At 37.8% G+C, this 20,509-nt stretch overlaps 1 protein-coding gene across 2 annotated transcripts in view; it reads left to right on the top strand.

Annotated features, from left to right (window-relative positions):
* Positions 1–20,013, top strand: part of RFX7 (regulatory factor X7) — a 114,576-nt gene extending 94,563 nt beyond the window's left edge. For both annotated transcript variants that reach the window (XM_045822633.1, XM_045822632.1), the window contains exons 6-10: positions 6,657–6,773; positions 8,260–8,344; positions 8,984–9,191; positions 12,447–12,742; positions 13,887–20,013. In XM_045822633.1, the coding sequence (XP_045678589.1) occupies positions 6,657–6,773; positions 8,260–8,344; positions 8,984–9,191; positions 12,447–12,742; positions 13,887–17,162 (3,982 nt within the window). In that variant the 3' untranslated portion in view covers positions 17,163–20,013. The remainder of the gene's footprint in view (positions 1–6,656; positions 6,774–8,259; positions 8,345–8,983; positions 9,192–12,446; positions 12,743–13,886) is intronic.
* Positions 20,014–20,509: the final 496 nt, after the last annotated feature.

The raw sequence follows: 20,509 nt of genomic DNA, 5'->3' as shown, positions 1-20,509 counted from the left end.
CAGCAGTCCTCTGCTCTTCATTCATGTCTATGGGTTGTACATATAAGTTCTTTGGCTTTTCCATTTCTTATACTATCCTTAACAGCCCCCTGTCTATTTTGTACCTACTAGTTATGCTTCTTAATCCCTGTACCCTTCCTCGATTCTCCCCTTTACCCCTCTCAGCTAATAACCCTCCACATGACCTCCATATCTATGATTCTGTTCCTGTCCTGGTAGTTTGCTTAGTTTTTTTAGATTGTTACCAATAATTGTGAATTTGTTGTCATTTTGATGTTCATAGTTTCTATCTTCTTTTGTTTCTTAAATAAGTTTCTTCAGCATTTCATATAATAAGGGCTTGGTGATGATGAACTCCTTTAACTTTACCTTGTCTGGGAAGCACTCCATCTGCCCTTCCATTCTAAATGACAGCTTTTCTGGATTAGAGTAATCTTGGTTGTAGGTTCATGCTTTTTATCACTTTGAATACCTTTTGCCTGCAAAGTTTCTTTTGAGAAATCAGCTGATAGTCTAATGGGAACTCCTTTGTTAGTAACTTTCTGCTTTTCTCCTGCTGCTTTTAAGATTCTCTCATCTTTGAACTTTGGCATTTTAATTATGATGTGTCTTGGTGTGGTCCTCCTTGGCCCCAACTTGGTTGGAACTCTTACCTTTCCCAGACTTGTATGTATATTTCCTTTGCCAAATTAGCATAGTTTTCCTTCATTATTTTTTTCATATATGTTTTCGATTTCTTGCTCTTCCTCTTCTCCTTCTGGCATTCCTATGATTCGGATGTTAGTATGTTTGGAGATGTCCCAAAGGGTCCTTATACTATCCTCATTTTTTTAAGTCCTTGTTTCTTCTTGCTGTTCTGGTTGAATGTTTATTTCTTCCTTATGTTCCAAATCATTGATTTGAATCTTGGCTTCCTTCTTTTGATTGTTGGTTCCCTGTTGATTTTTCTTTATTTTGCTTAGTGTACCTTCATTTATCCTTTATGTTGTTGCTGTACTCATGAATTCTTAGAGCATCCTGATCACCTGGACTCTGCATCTGATAGGTTGTTTATCTTTGTTTCATTTAGTTCTTTTTTGGGGTTTTGTTGTATTCTTTCATTTGGGCCATATTTCTTTGTCTCTTCTATTTGGTAGCCTCTCTGTGTTTGTTTCTGTTTGTTAGGTAGAGCTGCTTTGACACCCTGTCTTAGTAGTGTGGCCTGTTGTAGAAAAAAACACCTGTAAATTGTGTGAGGCAGAGTTTTAGGTAATTGCCAGGGTGGGGCAACCCTCCTCACCACTTTGTGGGATTTTGGGTGCTCAGAGAGGGGACTGTGCAGCTGCTTAGCTTCTGGAGGTTTGCCTGGCTCTCATCCCATTTCCAGTCATTTCCCCCACTTCCCATATGTGACTGATGCCCTTCCATCTGTTGCCCTGGTGCTGAATCCCAGAGTGGGTGGGTTTGCATACCTTCTAAGTCTGTGTGGACCCTTTAAACAGTCTCCTGAAAATATGACAGTTTCTCCTGCAGCCTACACCCCCACTAGTTTTTATAGCTAGAAGTTATGGGGATTTATCTTCCTGGCACTAGATCCCTGGGCCTTTTGGTCTGGCCTGGGACTGGGCTTGCTTGCTCCCAAGGTGTCCCTTCTGATTTTTATCCACCATACTTGAATGTGAGACTCTCCATTCCGTCTCCACCTCTCTGTTCTACATCATGTCTCCATGCCTCTCTTGCTTATCTCCGAGACTCTGTCCCTCCTACCTGTCTGGATGAATGTGGCTTCTTTAAATCCTTGGTTGTCAGGCTTCCACACAGCATGATTTTCTGATTATTCTGGATGTTGTTTGTTTTGAGATCTAGTTGCTATCTTTTCTGTGGTTGTGTAAGAATGCAAAGCATGTCTCCCTACGCCTCCATGTTGACCAGAAGCCTAAGCCATATAATAAAAACAATTTTAAGATTTTTACACATATATTTATAAGGATATGCTCTGCATTTTTCTTATGATATCTCTGTCTAGTTTGGAGTCAGAGTAATGCGGGCCTTACAAAGTGAGTTTGGAAGTATTTTCTGTTTTTATTAAAGAGTTTATAAAAGATTGGTATTGATCTTTAATAGTTTAGTAGAATTCACCTGTGAAGTCATCTAGGCCAGGTCTTTGTGGGTATTTTTTAAATGACTAATTCAGTCTTTTTTTATAGATCAAATTGTCTCATTTCAGTTTGAGTCCATTTTGGTACTTTATGCCTTTCTAGGAATTTGTCTATTCCATTGGCATACAGTTTTTCATAGTACTCTCTTATAGCCCTTTTATTTCTATAACAGTAGTTGTAATGTCTCACTTGCATTCCTGATTTCAGTTATTCGAATCCTTTTTTTTCCATCTTGGTCGGTTTAGCTAAAGGTTTGTCAGCCTCATCGATCTTTTCAAAGAAACAAGTTTTAGGTTGGTTAATTTTTTTCTATTTCCTATTTCATTTATTTCCACTTTAATCCTTATTATTACTTCTGTCTGCACTGGATTTGGTTTCCTCTTATTTTTCTGGATCTTTAAAATGGAAGATTATGTTACTCACTTGAGGCTTTTCTCTTTGTTTAATGTAGGCATAAACAGCCATAGACTTTCCTCTAAGCACTACTTTCACTGCATCCTGTAAATTTTGGTATGTTGTGCTTTCATTTTTATTTATCTCAGAGTATTGTCTAATTTTTCTTGTGATTTCTTCTTTGACCCATTTATAGTTTACATATGAGTGAATTTTCAGTTTCTTTCAGTTATTGATTTCATATTCCAACACATTATAGTTGGAGAAAATATTTTGTATAGATTTATTACTTTTAGTGTACCGTTGTGTTTATAGCCTAGTATACCATCTATCCTGGAGAATAATCCATGTGCACTTGAGAAGAATGTATATTCTCTGGTTGCTTGGTCAGGTGGGTTGTTCTGTAGATTATATTTTAGGTATAGTTGATTTGTACTGTTGTTTTATGTCTTCTGTTTCCTTGTTTCTCTTCTTAGTTCTATCCCTTATTGAAAGTGAAGTATTGGATTGGCCCAAAGTTTGTTTTGTTTTTTCTGTAAGGTGGCTTCTGGATTCTTAATTGTCTTTAACTTCATTCGAAACAATTTTGTTAGATTGTATTGTGACAGCTGTCATATCAGCTTGCATTTTTAAAAAACTTAATCAAAATTGGTGAATTTTTGTATAGCCATTTTAATATTGAAGATGGAAGAAGATACACAACATTTTGGCATATTATGCTTTATTATTTCAAGAAAGGTAAAAATGTAGTGTATGGAGGTGCTGTGACTGATCGAACATGTCAGTAGTGATTTGCAAAGTTTCATGCTGGGAGTTTCTTGCTGGATAATTTCCCCACGGTTGGGTAGACCAGTTGAGGTTGGTAGCAATGAAATCCAGGCATTAATTGAGAACAATCAAAGTTATACCACTCAGGAGGTAGCTGACATACTCAAAATATCCAAATCAATAAAGTTATCAGTAAAAATGAGAAATGTGTCTTTTATTTTACAGAAAACAACATATGGACTTTTGGCCAACCAAATATTGCAGTTTTTCAATTATTAGTGTTGAATTATTAGTGTTTTTCTCTCACAGTGATGTTTCTGTCTTCGTAAAATAAATTTTTTTAACTTTTTAATGAGGAAAAGTGTGACAGTAAAGGAACTGATTTTAAGAATGGCATCAAAGTGTTTATTATTTTATAAACAGAACATTCTGTGTTTCTCCCCATCTTTGAGTTTACATAAATATAATCTGACACTGAGCTAGGTGTTGACACCTAACTTGTATCTTGCTTGATCAGCATGCAATTAGTTACGAAGCAGGAAAACGAGACACAAACTAACAAAGATCTCCATGTGTCCTGGAATGGCCTATGGTTTGTCATATAGCACTGGATTTAAAAATTATGACTAGGTAGCGTATAAATACCTACTGAATTAGATTAAAAGCAGAATCATTGACTAGCCAGATATTCCCAGTGGAGGAGGGGCTTTAACAATGAAATTCTTTTTCTTTGAAAATGAGAACTGCTGAAAATTGGGTAGACTACCTCAATAACGCCTTCCCCATCAGGGCGGTGTTCACATTGCAGTGGCCCATCATTTGGGGATATGGCCGTTTCCTCCTCTGGCAGGAAGTTGAACCATACAACTGCTGAGCTCATTTTCAGTTCCAAGATTTCACAGAATTAGAGCAACTGAGGACATGTTTCCAGCATTGTTATTGTTGCCTTTAAATTGAGACTCTCTTATTTTGTCTTTGATGTATAAGATGTCACAGTATAGAATTTTGAATCATAAGATGTTTTATTCTTAAACTTTGTTTCCTTTGTATTCAGGAAGAATAATTTGAGCTGTTTATGTGTCTACAAGATATTTTTTATATCCACTAAAGATAAGGTTATTATTTTTAAAGTCATTCTAAAGGTGAATTCCTCTCTTGTAACAAAAAAATTAAGAATCAATTTCCAGATGAACTCAGGTGGTGAGCATCTGAAATCTCACTTAGGATTAGTTCCATTTTGACAAGCAAATTGGTCATCTTGATCGTTAACTTTGCCAGCCTTTTTACCTATCACATCTACCAAATTAAAAAGTTTTGGCATACTAATACAATAGAAAAAATCAGAATCTAATCACAGAGAGAGGATAAGAATGGATACATTCTGTCCCTCGTCAGGCTCATTGCCCTGCTTTTCTTTCTTTAGTGTCAGTGTTTTTAGGCCCATCTGCCTATGCAATCATAGGAGCCCATGGGCATTGGTTTGGGGGGATTGCTGGGTTGCTTGTTTGTTTGTTTGTTTTTGTATTTTTGTATGTTTGTTTAAAGTTTCTTGTCATTTTAAATACTGCATACTTAATGTCAAATCAAGGGTTAATGTGATTCTTAAATCTTGCTCCTAGTGCTGAGAATAAAATGGTGAACCAGATACATGGGGTGGGCAAAAGTAGGTTTACAGTTGTAATATAAATAAATAATATAGTACTTAATAATACAAGAATAACTGTTTCACATACAGCTGTAAACCTACTTTTGCTCACCCCTGTACATGGTCACTGCCCTGATTGAGGAAACAAGTAAATTGGCTGTTGCTTAGTGTAAGTACACTAATAGTGAATGTGGCTAGGTGTAGCAGGAGGGCATTGTGGTAGATAGAAGAGATCCTTTCAAAATCATAACATTTAAGTTAGGACTCGAAGGTCAAGAAAAGTAATGATCCAGACAGGGGAAATAGCATGTGTGCAGTTCCTTCCGTGCAAAGGAGCCTCATGCACATTTTCTTTCTGTGCTGGTTTAAGCCATGAAGGTGACTGATTTAACTTGCTGCCAAAATGGTTATGACTTAATATAATTCATTAAATTGTCAGCACCCAGAAACAGTCACCTCTTCAGCTTATACTTAAACCTTGATCCCTGAACCAGAGTATTGTAGTTAGTCTCAATTTAAATGTGATGTTCAGATACTTCTGTAGAGGGAACTCTCCACATGTGTTAGCTTCTTCCCCTGCCCACCCTCACCAGGGCAATGTGGGCATAGGGAGGGCGTGATCAAGAAAAATGCCATTGTCTCCAGACCTATCCCTTTTCTCTCTATTAAGACTCCCAGGGGTCCTTACGTCATCCTGAGTATCTCCTAATTCAACTTCTTGTGTTCAGGTCACTTCAGTAATGTCAGGATATTAATAAAAGCCTTCTGGTTCTTTTCCTTTGTTTCTTCATCCTAAATCTCTTACTTTGGCTCTCCCCCACATGCACGTCTTCATCAAGAAGCTGCTCTGGTTGATGCTAAAGGGGCGGGGGGCGGGGGGGACTTGATTGAAGCACTTGGAAATTCCTCTGACTTCCTCTTCGTTATTTCTCGGGTAGTGGTTCTCTGAAAGGCCAGCAGTTGTGAAGAAGGTCTTGGCAGCCACAGCAAGTTATGGCTTTGGCCTGCTGCTGAGCTGCTAGAGGAGAGATTGTCCTTTTACCTGTGACTGGCACTTTTAGAGAATAACAACAGCTGATTCCAGGAGTAATTAAGACTGAGTTTGTTTCCCTGGTCTCACTTGAAGATACTGCCCTACAAAGTACTTTTTTCCTGGCAATAATAAGGAGGGTAGGGGTGAGAAGAGAACACTGGACCTTTGGAACTTCTCTCTGTGGCTTCCCTTATGGGTGAAATGAGAGTGTTAGTATAGTTGATCTGTAAGATCCCTTTTTGTTCTAATATATCATGTTTCTGTATTAAACTGTGTAGTGGTTTTGTCTCTAATACCTGATGTGTGTATGCCATATATATACCTATATGTATATATGTGGAAACTTACGGCCTTACTGTTTTGAGCTGGATATACCCAATTCAGAATGCAGGGTTGGATTGTCATTGAAAAACTTCATACCACCCACCTATCTCTTACTGAAAGTTTCTTGAATGCTACTGAAGGCAGCGATACAGTACACCCTGAGGATAAAATAATCTAACCCTGAGTTAGTCTCCAGAGAGAATGAAGACCATGTATCAGTGAAAGCTGTGGTGAATGACTTGGAGATGATGTGTTTTTTCACTTTGTCGAAGGGATAGAATTCTATTGAAATAGCACTGCACTGTATAATTCTGAGTTGTGTTGCTCTCTAAATTGGTCCTTCCTTCTTTTGCAGGAGCTATTGTGACAATCTTGGTTACCATCCACTAAGTGCTGCTGACTTTGGAAAGATTATGAAAAATGTCTTTCCAAACATGAAGGCACGTCGTCTGGGCACAAGAGGCAAATCTAAATATCCTTTACCAGGATGATTTTTAGTAATGTCTGAATTTTCACATATTACAGGACACCTGTTGCTGTAGTTCAGTTAGCAACTATATTTAGAAATAAATTTAAATCAGTAAATATGAACAATGCAAAAGTACTTAGTGGAATAATTACCAATGTAATTTTCCCAGCTGTGTATCAAACTGCAAGAGAAATAACAAATAGTGGATATTTAAGACTGATCGATTTCACCTTTGTTTTGTTACTGTAATGTGTTCTTAGTGGCCTGATCTCCTTTTCTTTAACAAGAATGACCACGGCATGCCGCAGTATAGCAGTTGTAAATGATCAATTCAAACGGAGGAATGTGTTAACTTGCTTTCCTTCCTTCCTCTTATTTAGAAACATAGGGATCTCTTTTGCAAAATATATAACATTCAAAAAATTTCCTTGTGGAACTTGTACTGGAATATTAGTGCTGTCTTCAAAGCAGCCGTCTCCAACCTTTTTGGCATTTGGAGACCCGTGTTGCGGAAGACACTTTTTCCACGGACCGGGTGGGGGCATGGTTTCAGGATGATTTAAGATTCAAGCACATTACACCCAGTCTCACCTCCTACTGTGCATCCCAGTTCCTAACAGGCCTAGACTGGTATTGGTCCAAGACCGGGAGGTTGGGGACCCCTGCTTTAAAGTATTTTTCAGCCAACTGTTTAAAATCTGTATTAAAATTAAAACCAGGTTCCTCTTGTGATAGAGAAATACTTAGGAGCAAACAAACAGAAATAAGGAAATGAAAATTAAGAGTTTATTAAAGTTCTTTCTACTCTTGGAATAAGATAGAGGGTCTCTGTATCATATTAGAAGTACTTCATCTCTCTCTGCTTAGCTCTTGGCCTTTTTCACAGCATAAAAATTCACTGCAGTGGAGAGGAGAGGAAGGGGATGCTGGAAGGCTGCTTTTCTAGAATGGTTCCAGGTGTTCTTTCACCGTGTGTTACATGACCTGCCCTTGTTTTCTGAGTACAAACAACAGTGTCTTGATGTGTCTTTGGCATGTTGCAGGTGATAATCCTGTGTGTTTCAGTGGAAAAAGAGAAATGAAAAGGTTAAAGCCCTTGTGACACTCTTAAGAGTTGTTTTTGTCCCAGTGCCCTGGGCTAAAGTTTCCCTTCTCTGTTCCAGGTTTCCATCTGGATATTTCTTTCCTTCTGACCTGTTTGTTACTGGTGGCTGGCACAGCTTATTAGAAACATTTATTCATTAAATTTATAACAGATGAAAATTATTTTGTTTTTCTTAAGACAGTAACATTCTACAAAGACTGTTCACATTTCAAAGGAGTACAGATCCTAAGTTTATAAGATTTCTTTCTTTTACTGAAAAACTCAAAAAGTAGATGTTATTTCATTCTGATTTTATTTTCACTTCATACATGGTTACTTCTCAGGTGCTAATTATGTAAGCAGTCCATCTAACTTAGAATACTTCAGACCTTAACTGTTCATTACATATTGCTACAGTGGACTAAGGAAAAAAGCTTTTGTTCATATGCCAACACTGCCCAATCTTGACTTTCACAAAACTGGAGATGGGGTAAGAATTCTGCCTTTTCTTTTTCATAAGTTGAATTGTACCTTAAGTCAACGTTGACATGTATGCTGCATAGTCTCGTTTGGATAAAACTAGGGACCTGGAACTCTGCCTTTTACAAAATAAATGAGAAAAAATTGAACAGTGGCTGAAAAATGTTAGCATATATGACTTAAATTAACATGACTTCTGAAACTAGAGGGGACAAGATAGACCTAAACTTACCAATTTGTAAATATATCCATAATATATATGACAGTACATATATTGTCAGAAGGAAAGATTACATTGTAGAATAATATGTATGTTATACATGTCTGCAGAAGAGAAAATAATGACTAGTGGTATGGTTTTACTGATATCAGAAAAGACTTTCAGAAAGATTTAAACTGTCTCTTAGTCTCCATGTAGGTTTAACAACCACTTAAATGTTGTATTCACAGCGCCTCTGGTGGGCGCAGGTGCAGATGGGCCTTCTACATGCAAGGCTCTTACGATGCCTGCCCACATGTCTCTTCATAGTGCTCAACCTGACAGATTTGGATTCTACCATTTAATTAAGATTGCATATCTTGAATGTGCTTCTGCTTAATTTCTCTAAACCTTCTTTTACAATTTAACGTTTCTTTTTCTTTTGTTTAGTTGGAAGGAGCTGAACCTTCTGGGCAGCTTCAAAATATTGACGAGGAAGTTATTTCTTCTGCTTGCCGCCTCGTGTGTGAATGGGCCCAGAAAGTGTTAAGCCAGCCGTTTGACACAGTCCTGGAACTGGCCCGCTTCCTTGTGAAAAGTCATTACATCGGCACCAAGTCCATGGCAGCTCTGACTGTAATGGCAGCGGCACCACCAGGTACAAAGTCACTGTGCACCAGCAAAACTGGCAGGGGTGTTATTATCTTCAGAGCTGGTAGGAAAAGAAAGAGTTTAGCCAAAGAACTATTTTGTCTTTTTAGTATTCGTATGAGTTCACTCTTCACTTAACAATAAATTCATATGGGTTTTGTGGAGCCAACAAAAATGGTAATTAATAACAGTCCTTTCATTTTAAAGATTAAAGCTATCGTTATGTATATTGCTCTGCTGAGATATGAAACTTTTAACATTTCCCTCTTAATAGTAACTCTTCCACTGCTGTTTTAAAATTGAAAGAATACATGTATTTGTACTGTTAATTTTATATGTGTACCTAAAGTAATACGTATTAGATGAGCTTAAATTTTAAAATTACTTGAAAAGACTCCTATCCCAGAAACTAATGCTTATAAATAAAATGATCTTAGGACAATGTGAGATGATTTAGTTTCACAAAAAAAAAAAGAGAGAGAGAAAATTTCTAACTGAGCAGATCATGGTGAGTAGTCGTGTCCCAGGCCTGTAATTTTTTTAGTGAAAGATTTTAAGCCAGACCTAGGTTATCTATGTTAACACACCTTTGAAATACCAGAATACTCCCAGAAGGGGGTATCAACCCTCCAGAGAGCAAGCACATAATCTTGTTAACAGTCCTGTAATCCAATGCCCAGCTGGTTCTCCCACTTCCATGTAGTTCCCGCCTTACTTCAAATGCATAAAAGAAGCTGCAGAACTCTTATTCCCCTGGAGTGTCTTTCTCCACTGCATGTGTGATCAGTTTGGCTCAGATAAAACTTACAAACATCCCCAAAAATAAACTGTATGAAACATTACTATAAAATAGGAAGTGATTTTAATATGCAAATGAGTATTTTCATTCAAATAGGAATTTTAGAATTAACAATATTATTGGGATAAATTACTTCTTTCTAAATTAATGGTTGTCTAAAGCATATAATAAAATGTTTTAAATGTCACATCGTGGTCATATGTTATAAACCTAAAAAAGAGTAAATTGTGTTATTAGTCTAGGGAATTATAATCTCTACAGGAAAAATGTGTTAATATAAAACTTGTTTTCCAGAGATGATTCTTCTAATTGTTTAATGTAAATATTTTTAAATTTACAAAAAATCTATCTCAGCCAGAATATAGTCTCTGAAATAACTTCACTTTTTATCTTAATCATTTTAATAATCTTTTTTTCTTTTAGTTTATACTTATCAGAAGCTTTTAAGTTTTGTGGGGGAGCGGAGTGTTTGATGTGTAATTATTTTGTCATTTTTTGGTCAGTTGAGGGCCCACTTCAGCAAAAGAATCTCTTAGTAGAGCCTTGCCATAATTTTTCCTGTCTAAATGCAAACGGTATGACCCAGATCTGTTTGCACATACTTGTTCGTGAGTGGGAGACTGCTTGGACAGCCTTATCTGGCTAGATAGCTTGCATTTGACACCTGATTTATTCCCCCAGCAGTCCTATAAGGTGGGTGATGTTTAGTCCCATCTTACAGACCCGGAAACAGACTTGGGGAGGTGAAGAAATTTGTCCGTGGACAGATAAATAGTGAGGCCAGAATTTGTAGTGATTTGTCTGTCTTAAAAGCCCATGTTAACTCAGTTACACCACACTCTGTCCTTATCTTCTGGCAAAGTGAGTTTTTGAAAGACAGGGGCCCTTCAGTGCTCAGTGTTCTTGCTCTCCTGCCCCTGCACACGCCCGGAAGGGCCCTGGAACGAGGTGAGAACGAAGGTATAATGGGGAGAAGAAACATCTCTGTCTTTCTTGTTTCCCACATTGTTCACAAAGTCTGGAAGAAACATTGAAAGATTTTTTGAAACATAAAATGTAAAGAAAAGTGTGTTTTTTAAACAAAGATACAAAGAATCACAAATGTGAACATGTTTTCCCTTTATGAAAGTAGTCAGTTTGGGAAGATGACTAAAAATTGCATTATCACTCAAAACATCTTTAGACTCTCTCTTGAAATTTTGTTCTTAGCCATTGCCACATTTTTTTAAATACCTTTTGTAGTGATTAATCTTCATCCTTTGAAAGTGAATTTGTTTTTTTTATAAATGTAGTTCCATATTATAGAGAACAGGTTGTGTTACAAATGTTCTTTTGTAAGTCAGCTGCTTGGAACTCATTCCTGTCCAGAAACCCTGGCAGGGGGGGTAAGACAGCTTTGAGCCTTTGGCAGAAACTCTCAGGAGGCAGGTGCTAAGAAGCCAGAGCTGTGGCTAGGGGCCAGGAGGGAGCGGAACAATTTGGGCTGGATTTGAAGAGGAAAAAAGACTACTTAGGAGATGTAGAGGGTGGGGGGAGTCAAAAGATGAGTGGTTATTGAGGAGCGGGAGAGAGTTTACAGTTACTTCCTTCTCTCCTTCCTGTGTCTCCCTCCCCAAGCTGTTGTTAACTGAACAATGAAAAGCAGAAACAGGGCTGGGGGAGGAATGGCGAAGTGCACCAGCAGGATGCTGCTGTCCTCTCGTTTCCTCCCCACTCCTCGTACCAGCCGCAGCTTCACTCTCCAGTGGCCCTAACGCCATACCCGAAATGTGAAATGAGCATTTTAAAACATTGTTATATGGTCAGTTTTTCTTCAGTTAAGATTTATCTCTTATTTATTTTATCATTCCTTTTTCTCAGCGACGCTTTTTCAAAGTATCTTAACCTCAGTCTTATTAAGAACCTGCTTAATTTCTGATAGGTTGTACTGGAATAATTGTACAGCAGTTAAAATAGTGGTACCTATTTTCATGAATTTCTGGTAGAATTAAAGACACTCCCATATAATTTCTTCCCTAAGATATGGATGGTTTCAGTAAATATTTACTGAGTGCCCTTTGTGGGCTGAATATTAAAGTTATGAAAATTCATGGATTTTTATTAGAGAAGGAGGGAGGGAAATTTCTGACATCTGGTAGAATGTAAAACATGCTCTCTTATTTATTTATCTTAGCTTCTGCACATTTATGACATAGCACTATTCAAACTCTTCATCTGTCACTGTTGGTTTAATGGAAACTGTCACCTGAGTCAAACCATATTTCAAAGTGTCCCACCAAGACCATATTGACAGATGTTTATAACTTAGAAATCTAATACTCAAGCTTTATAAAGAAACTGTGACTTAAAATTTTCTGGTTCTGGTTGCTTTGTCCAGTAGATGGTTACGTACTCGAATAGAGCTGTAACTGCCTTTTACGAAGGAGAGTGTTTACTTTAGCTCTCCTTTCTGTTTATTTTCAGGAATTAAAGGAATTACCCAGCCTTCTGCTTTTATACCTACAGCTGAAAGTAATTCCTTTCAGCCTCAAGTGAAGACTTTGCCATCGCCTATTGATGCTAAACAGCAATTGCAACGGAAAATCCAGAAGAAGCAGCAAGAACAGAAACTACAATCCCCTTTGCCAGGGGAATCCTCAGCAAAAAAATCGGAAGGCACTACAACCAATGGAGTGACTAGTCTTTCTAATGGAAATCCTGCAATCCTCTCTCCTCAACCTATTGGCATCGTCGTGGCAGCTGTCCCTAGTCCCATCCCGGTAATGTCATTAAATGGCGTTTGGCCTCATTGGGGTGGTGCGAAATAGATCATGTAATTAAAAGTAGTACATGAGAAGGAGGCAAATGTGGTGTAGATTCGGTTATAAACTAATTTTGTGACCACAGATAGATTCTGTTTTAGTTGGCTGCCTTTTATTCAAAATATACCTTGTTGATTACAAAGTGAGCTATACAATGAATGTAAGTAAGAATACAAAGATCCAAGATATATAAAATATGCATACAGCCATTCAGAGAGAGCTTTATGTAAGAGATGAGTCATTTTTAGAGCTGACACAGTTGCAAGCTTTTTGGGGTTTAAACTTTTTTCTTTGTAACATTCAGATGGAACAAAATTCTAATGTGCTAACATAGACCTAGCTCTGTGGCTTGCTGGACATAGGACCTTGGGCAAGTCCCTCAGCTATTACAAGTCTTGTTTCCTTATCAACAAATAGAGGTTGTGGTCTTAACCTTTCCTATCTCACACAACTGAGGTTATGATGAAAGGGGCTTTTACAATGAGAGTGTGTTGTGCTAAAACAAGGTGCTATTTTATGTTATTGTTGTTGATATTATTGAGGAGAGATTTCATCTTGTTTTTCTTGTTCTTAATCATCATCGCTATCATGTCATAAAACGTGAACTACCTGGCAACCATATTCTTGCACTATTCACCATAGGGCAAACTTGAAGAGACAAGCTCTGTCTGAGACCCACCCACTGTGGTTTAGTTACTAACGTCCAAGGCAGACCATTTGTAAGACAGTCTCCCTGTGAGTGAGTCATCTTCTTGGCACAGACTCCAGTAGATACCTTTATAGTTGCGTGTTTCTTCAAGATCGTATCTCCTTTTCTTATAATCTCCTTAAAAATAATTGTTTTAGTATATATTCATTATCTTAATGTTGTTCTTAAATATTGTATTTTGTAACTATATTGCACAGTGTTGCATTTATTATAATTTATAATATTTATAAGCCTGTATAGAACTCATCTAGAAGAACTCTCATCTAACATAGGAACTTGTTTCTTTTTAGCATAACATTTATGAAAATTTTTAATACTATATAGATATGTGATCTACAGTTAATTTTCTAGACTTGTTAAATCTGATTTTTTTTGTTTTTCACTTTGTAATAGGTCCAGCGGACCAGGCAATTGGTAACATCACCAAGTCCCATGAATTCTTCTGATGGCAAAGTTCTTCCCCTCAATGTACAAGTGGTCACTCAGCACATGCAGTCTGTGAAACAGGCACCAAAGACTCCTCAGAACGTCCCAGCCAGTCCTGGTGGGGATCGTTCTGCCCGGAACCGCTACCCTCAGATCTTACCTAAACCAGCCAACACCAGTGCACTCACCATTCGCTCTCCAACTACTGTCCTCTTTACTAGCAGTCCCATCAAAACCGCTGTTGTGCCCACTTCACACATGAGTTCTCTAAATGTGGTGAAAATGACAGCAATATCCCTCACACCCAGCAGCAGCAGTGCCCCTCTGAAACATTCTGCCTCAGTAAACAGTGCTACGGGAACAACAGAAGAATCTAGGACCTTTCCACAGATCAAGAATGGTTCTGTTGTTTCACTTCAGTCTCCTGGATCCAAAACCAGCGGTGCTGGGGGAACGTCTGCTGTGGAAGTCAAGATGGAACCGGAAATCTCATCAGACGAGCATCCTGTGCAGTGCCAAGAGAACTCTGATGGTACTAAAGCTCCTAAAGCAATGTCTAGTGCCCTTTTGGGACAGAAAAGTAATACTGATGGAGGAGCGCAAAAACCTTCAAATGAAGGGGTCACTGAAGTCAAAGCAACTAAGGTCTGTGACCAGAGGACCAAATGTAAAAGTCGCTGTAATGAAATTCTCCCAGGCGCTTCGACAGGCAATAATCAAAGCACTATCACTCTCTCAGTTGCCACTCAGAACTTAACATTCACCAGCACCAGCTCACCATCTAATGGTGATTCAATAAATAAAGACCCTAAATTATGCACTAAAAGTCCAAGAAAGCGACTCTCTTCTGTATTGCAAGAGTCCCAGGTGCCTCCTGTAAAGAAACCAACTGTGGAACAGTTTTCTGCGGTTATCATAGAAGGTCAGAAACCAGGCAGTGTTAAGAAGGACCAAAAGGTTCCACATTCAGGGAAAACAGAAAGTTCAACAGCAGGTGCTCTGATTCCTAGCAAGGTATCAATAAATGTCAACTCACACATAATGGCAAACCAGCCCTTGAATTCTTCTGCTCTTATAACCAGTGATTCAGCTTTGGAACAGCAAACACCATCATCATCTCCAGATATAAAAGTAAAACTTGAAGGAAGCGTCTTTCTCTTGGACAGCGATTCAAAAACAGATGGCAGCTTTAATCCAAACGAATGGCAACAGATCACTAAGGATTCTGAGTTTGTATCCGCCGCCTGTGAACAACAGCAAGATATCAGTGTTATGACAATTCCTGAGCACTCTGATATCAATGACTTAGAGAAATCTGTTTGGGAATTAGAAGGAATGCCGCAGGACACGTATACACAGCAGCTACATAGCCAGATACAAGAATCTTCTTTGAATCAAATACAAGCACAGTCTTCAGATCAGTTACCTCTACAGTCCGAACTGAAAGAGTTTGAGCCTTCAATTTCCCAAACGAATGAAAGCTATTTTCCTTTTGATGATGAACTCACACAAGATAGTATTGTGGAAGAGCTGGTGCTCATGGAGCAGCAAATGTCAATGAACAATTCTCATTCTTATGGTAACTGCTTGGGAATGACCCTTCAGAATCAGTCAGTGACTCCAGGAGCTCCAATGTCATCTCACACCTCCAGCACTCACTTCTACCATCCGATCCATAGCAATGGCACTCCGATCCACACACCCACACCCACACCCACTCCTACTCCAACACCGACCCCAACCCCAACCCCAACCTCTGAAATGATTGCCGGGTCTCAGAGTCTGTCACGGGAGAGCCCGTGTTCCAGGCTAGCCCAGACCACACCTGTGGATAGTGCTTTAGGAAGCAGCCGACACACACCCATTGGTACTCCACATTCTAACTGCAGCAGCAGTGTCCCTCCCAGCCCTGTTGAATGCAGGAACCCATTTGCATTTACCCCTATAAGCTCCAGTATGGCGTATCATGATGCCAGCATTGTCTCAAGTAGTCCTGTGAAACCGATGCAGAGACCCATGGCCACACACCCTGACAAAACCAAGCTTGAATGGATGAATAATGGGTACAGTGGCGTTGGTAATTCATCTGTTTCTGGACACGGCATTCTCCCAAGCTATCAGGAACTAGTGGAAGACCGTTTCAGGAAACCTCATGCTTTTGCTGTGCCTGGACAGTCTTATCAGTCCCAGTCCAGACATCATGACACTCATTTTGGTCGTTTGACTCCTGTCTCTCCTGTCCAGCATCAAGGTGCCACTGTAAATAACACCAACAAACAGGAGGGTTTTGCAGTCCCTGCCCCTCTAGATAATAAAGGAACTACTTCGTCTGCCAGCAGCAATTTCAGATGTCGGAGTGTGAGCCCTGCTGTTCATCGCCAACGTAATCTTAGTGGAAGCACCCTCTATCCAGTATCTAATATCCCCCGATCTAATGTGGCCCCCTTTGGGAGTCCAGTAACCCCAGAAGTTCATGTCTTCACAAATGTTCACACAGACGCATGTGCCAACAACATAGCTCAAAGAAGTCAGTCAGTTCCATTGACAGTCATGATGCAGACGGCCTTCCCAAACGCTCTTCAGAAGCAAACAAACAGTAAAAAAATAACCAATGTTTTGTTGAGTAAACTGGATTCTGACAACGATGATGCAGTGAGAGGTTTGGGCATGAACAACCTGCCTTCCAATTACACAGCTCGGATGAATCTCACTCAGATTTTGGAAACTTCCACTGTTTTTCCTAGTGCCAATCCTCAGAATATGATCGATTCCAGCACTTCTGTATATGAATTCCAAACACCATCTTACCTCACCAAAAGTAATAGCACCGATCAGATCAGCTTTTCTCCTGGAGATAATCAAGCACAATCAGAAATTGGAGAGCAACAACTAGATTTCAATAGCACTGTTAAAGACCTGTTGAGTGGAGATGGCTTGCAAGCCAGCCAGCGGCTGGTAGGTCAGGTAGCGTCGGACCTCACCAGTGCTGCGTCCGATTTCCCTAGTGATATCAGGTTGTCTTCTGAGCTCTCAGGCAGCATCAATGATTTGAACACGTTAGACCCAAATCTACTGTTTGATCCAGGTCGTCAGCAGGGACAAGATGATGAAGCTACACTGGAAGACTTAAAGAATGATCCATTATTTCAACAAATTTGCAGTGAATCCATGAGTTCTATGACTTCATCAGGTTTTGAATGGATAGAAAGCAAGGACCATCCTACTGTTGAAATGTTGGGTTAAATTGTGTTTTATAATATGTAGCACACTGTATCTAAAGACATATGTATTGTATTTGTCTTAATGGAAGTGCCTCCCGCAGCAGAAACACTTACTATTAATTGTGACATTTTAAAAGAGTTTGCTGCAGAAGTGGTTTCTTCAATAGGAAATGGTTAGACTCGCCTCAGTTCTTTAAAAGTTTCTGAAAAGACAGTAGGCTGTAGAAGAACAAGTATTAGGTTTTAAATTGTATAATGTTCCCCATTTTAATCACATTGTTTGCTAGTAAACAGTTGACTGACTAGCTTTTTACAAGAACAGGCTAGATCTTTATTTTGTGTAAGTTCATTTTAATTCATTGGTTGATCTACACAGAATTTAGAGGAAACCATTGATTTTAGGCATAGGCTTTTTGTTGTTGGCATTATCTTTTAGGTAAGAAATCATAGGTAAGGTGAATTGTAGACAAGAAGTTCTTGAAACAGGGATAATATTCAGGTTATTGTAAGTATTTAGGCTTGAAGCATAGAGCTACTGTAGAGTGGAAAATCTCTGTAGGACTTTCTGGGACTTCAGTACCATTTGCACCTGCAGTAAGGGCTTAAGTAGAAAAAGTAACAAAAAATTAAATATTAATTTAAGGAAAGCAAAAGCTGCACTATAATTTTTAAAAGGAAAAACTAGTAGCCATTTATATTTGTGACCTTGCATTAATCTTATTTTACAATGTTGATTTTAATATGGAGCCAACAGATACACACACACACACAAGTAAATAACTCCAAACATTGTAATTTAATAGAATAAAAACAAGCATGTTAGAAAAATACTTTATGTTTTGTTATTTGGTAATTGAGATAGGGGATTTTAGAAGGATAGTAAAATCATTTTTTTGTTTCATCACAATGGCTGCTGCATGCATATAATATGGTAGAATTCTATTTAAGATTAATTTTGAAGTTTCTTTAATTATAATATTCTTAAGTCCTCACCTTAGTAACTGACTCCATCACTCCTCCTGAATATAGTAATACACAATTTGATCATGGGACCTCTTTGAAAAACAAGCAGGAGGGAGATAACATAAAAAACTGAACAAAAAACATTTCACCACCCAAGGTCTGAAGCCACAAATCTTTGTATCTCTGATAAAACAAAGGGGGATATCAATATTACTTGAAGAAGAGGAGCATTTTATTACATGCTTAATTTATTTATTGTGATAACCACAATTGCAAAATAAGCACTCAGGATTTGTTTTAAAATGTTTCTCTCAATGGCTCCCATTTTGTTTTATGAATAATTATTTATGAATTTCATGTTGGCACAAGTCTGCTCACTAGTTGACAGCTCCATTTAACTGTTTTCAAGATTACTTTCACATAGATTTAAAAATTGCCATGAAGTTTTAAAGCTGACATTAAACCATTGCTGTGCTACCTTGAACCTAGCTAAGTTTTCCTTTATCTCAATTAGTAAGCCAATCAGAAGATTACAATCAATGAATATTTAACAGTTGTGATGAAGGGTGTAATTTAATAAGGTTTCATTGTTCACTAAATTTGCAAGGTGTAGGGTATTAATATATTTTGATAAATAAATGGTGCTAGGTTTGGCTCAGAGGTTTATATATCGATATGTCCTAGTTATTGGCATTTGTGTGTGTTTGCTGTTATCTTGATTCAATTATCTGTTAGATATTTTTTCCTAGGCTAGTTATTTCTTCACTGTACATTGAGACACAGCACTACTGCACACCAAAGTACGCAATTCCCAAAGGAAAATGTGTGATTTCTTCTAACAAATGATGAGAGCCTTTCTATATGAGATACTCTGAAGAGGAGATTTTGAGGCCATTCTAATCCCATGTTTACATTATTAACTTCCTACTAATATGAAAATAATGGAAATCTTTTTTGATAAAAATATAAAAACTGGAGGATTTTTAACCCCCTGTACAGTATTGCAGCAAACACTTTAAATTTGGTTGAATTCGTCCAGCAAACTTTCCGGGGTTCATATATTGCACTAAATTTGTTGAACCTGTGGTAGGCACATCTCTTAGGATAAATGCAACCAATACAGTCCACAGATTAAACTTTTTAAATGTGTTTCATTATGAAAAGACAAAATGTCATCAAAGTGACAGATAAAATTGTCTTATGTAGCAATGTGCATTGATCTCAATGAGATATTTCTATTTCTTATTCTCTTACATGAGAATATTACAGCAGGAAGAATTAAGTTTAGTTTGCTTCACCATGTTAATACATGATCACAAAATGTGCATGAGTGTTATTGACTTATCTTGTACAGTACTAGGTATTCCTGTAACCACTTTTTTTTTTTCTTGGCTGTATTGAAACTGGTTCAATGTTAACCAGGCAAGCATAGTTATTCACAAGTTATTTTTTACGTTTACTAATTCTGCTTAGTTATTGTTGACTATGTTCTTTTTCTCAGATTATTTTCATTGTTTTGATGTTTAAAACATTTTGCATACTGTTTATCATGATAAGACTTCATGAAGTAAATAATTTTGCATATAATTGCAATAAGCACTGACTTTTGAACTGAAAAGAAGGAAAGTGTTTTGTGCATTGCATCTGAGGTTCATATAATAGTCTTGTACTATAATGTGCTTAACTACACCATAAATGACAAAAACAAGCCCTGTTTTATGTTTTCATTTAGTGCAAAAAGTCAGATTTCCCCAATGTTTTGTTGTCTGTTGTACCTGCTAAAACTACAGTAGTTGAATATTGCAGTAGCATTTCAGTTCTCTTTTTTTATTGAAAGTGCTCAAAAATTGTTTTTTAAATGTTTTCAAAATCAATTAAAAACATTTTATATTAAACTGACTGGATCTTAAGGTGATTTCTGGGATCTGTTTTTAAGTAGGCTGCGTACTGTTTTATAAACGGACACGATGCCATTCTTTCTTAGAGCTCATGAAATTAGGGGAAATGGATAAAATTCAGTACAAGGTAAAACAATGCTGCTAATGTGCCCTCTGCTCTTAATCCAGGACACACAGGTATTACTCATCAGAGCCCTGCTGTTCACTTGGGACTTACTAATGGCACATGGTATAGAGCTTATTACACACACACACAATCTTTTTGCTCATTCATATAATGTTTGCTTTAAAATGTTAACCTACTTGGTACCTAGATGTATATATTCTTGGAGGTTTGAAATAAAAATAATAGAAAAATTGACAAGATTTTTAAAGCACAATGGTATTCAAAAGCAAGTTAAGCAAGCCAAAAATACAAAGTGGTAAGTGTACTGAATTTGTAAATCAGAACCTGAGTTGTAGGTCTGGTCAGAAATTTCAGCCCCTACAGGGTAATGAAACCAGGGTT

Source organism: Phyllostomus hastatus, unplaced genomic scaffold (genome assembly GCF_019186645.2).
Source record: "Phyllostomus hastatus isolate PE091 unplaced genomic scaffold, TTU_PhHast_1.1 phas_scaffold_501, whole genome shotgun sequence".
NCBI lineage: Eukaryota > Metazoa > Chordata > Mammalia > Chiroptera > Phyllostomidae > Phyllostomus > Phyllostomus hastatus.
This window is presented reverse-complemented; position numbering and strand designations above follow the sequence as displayed.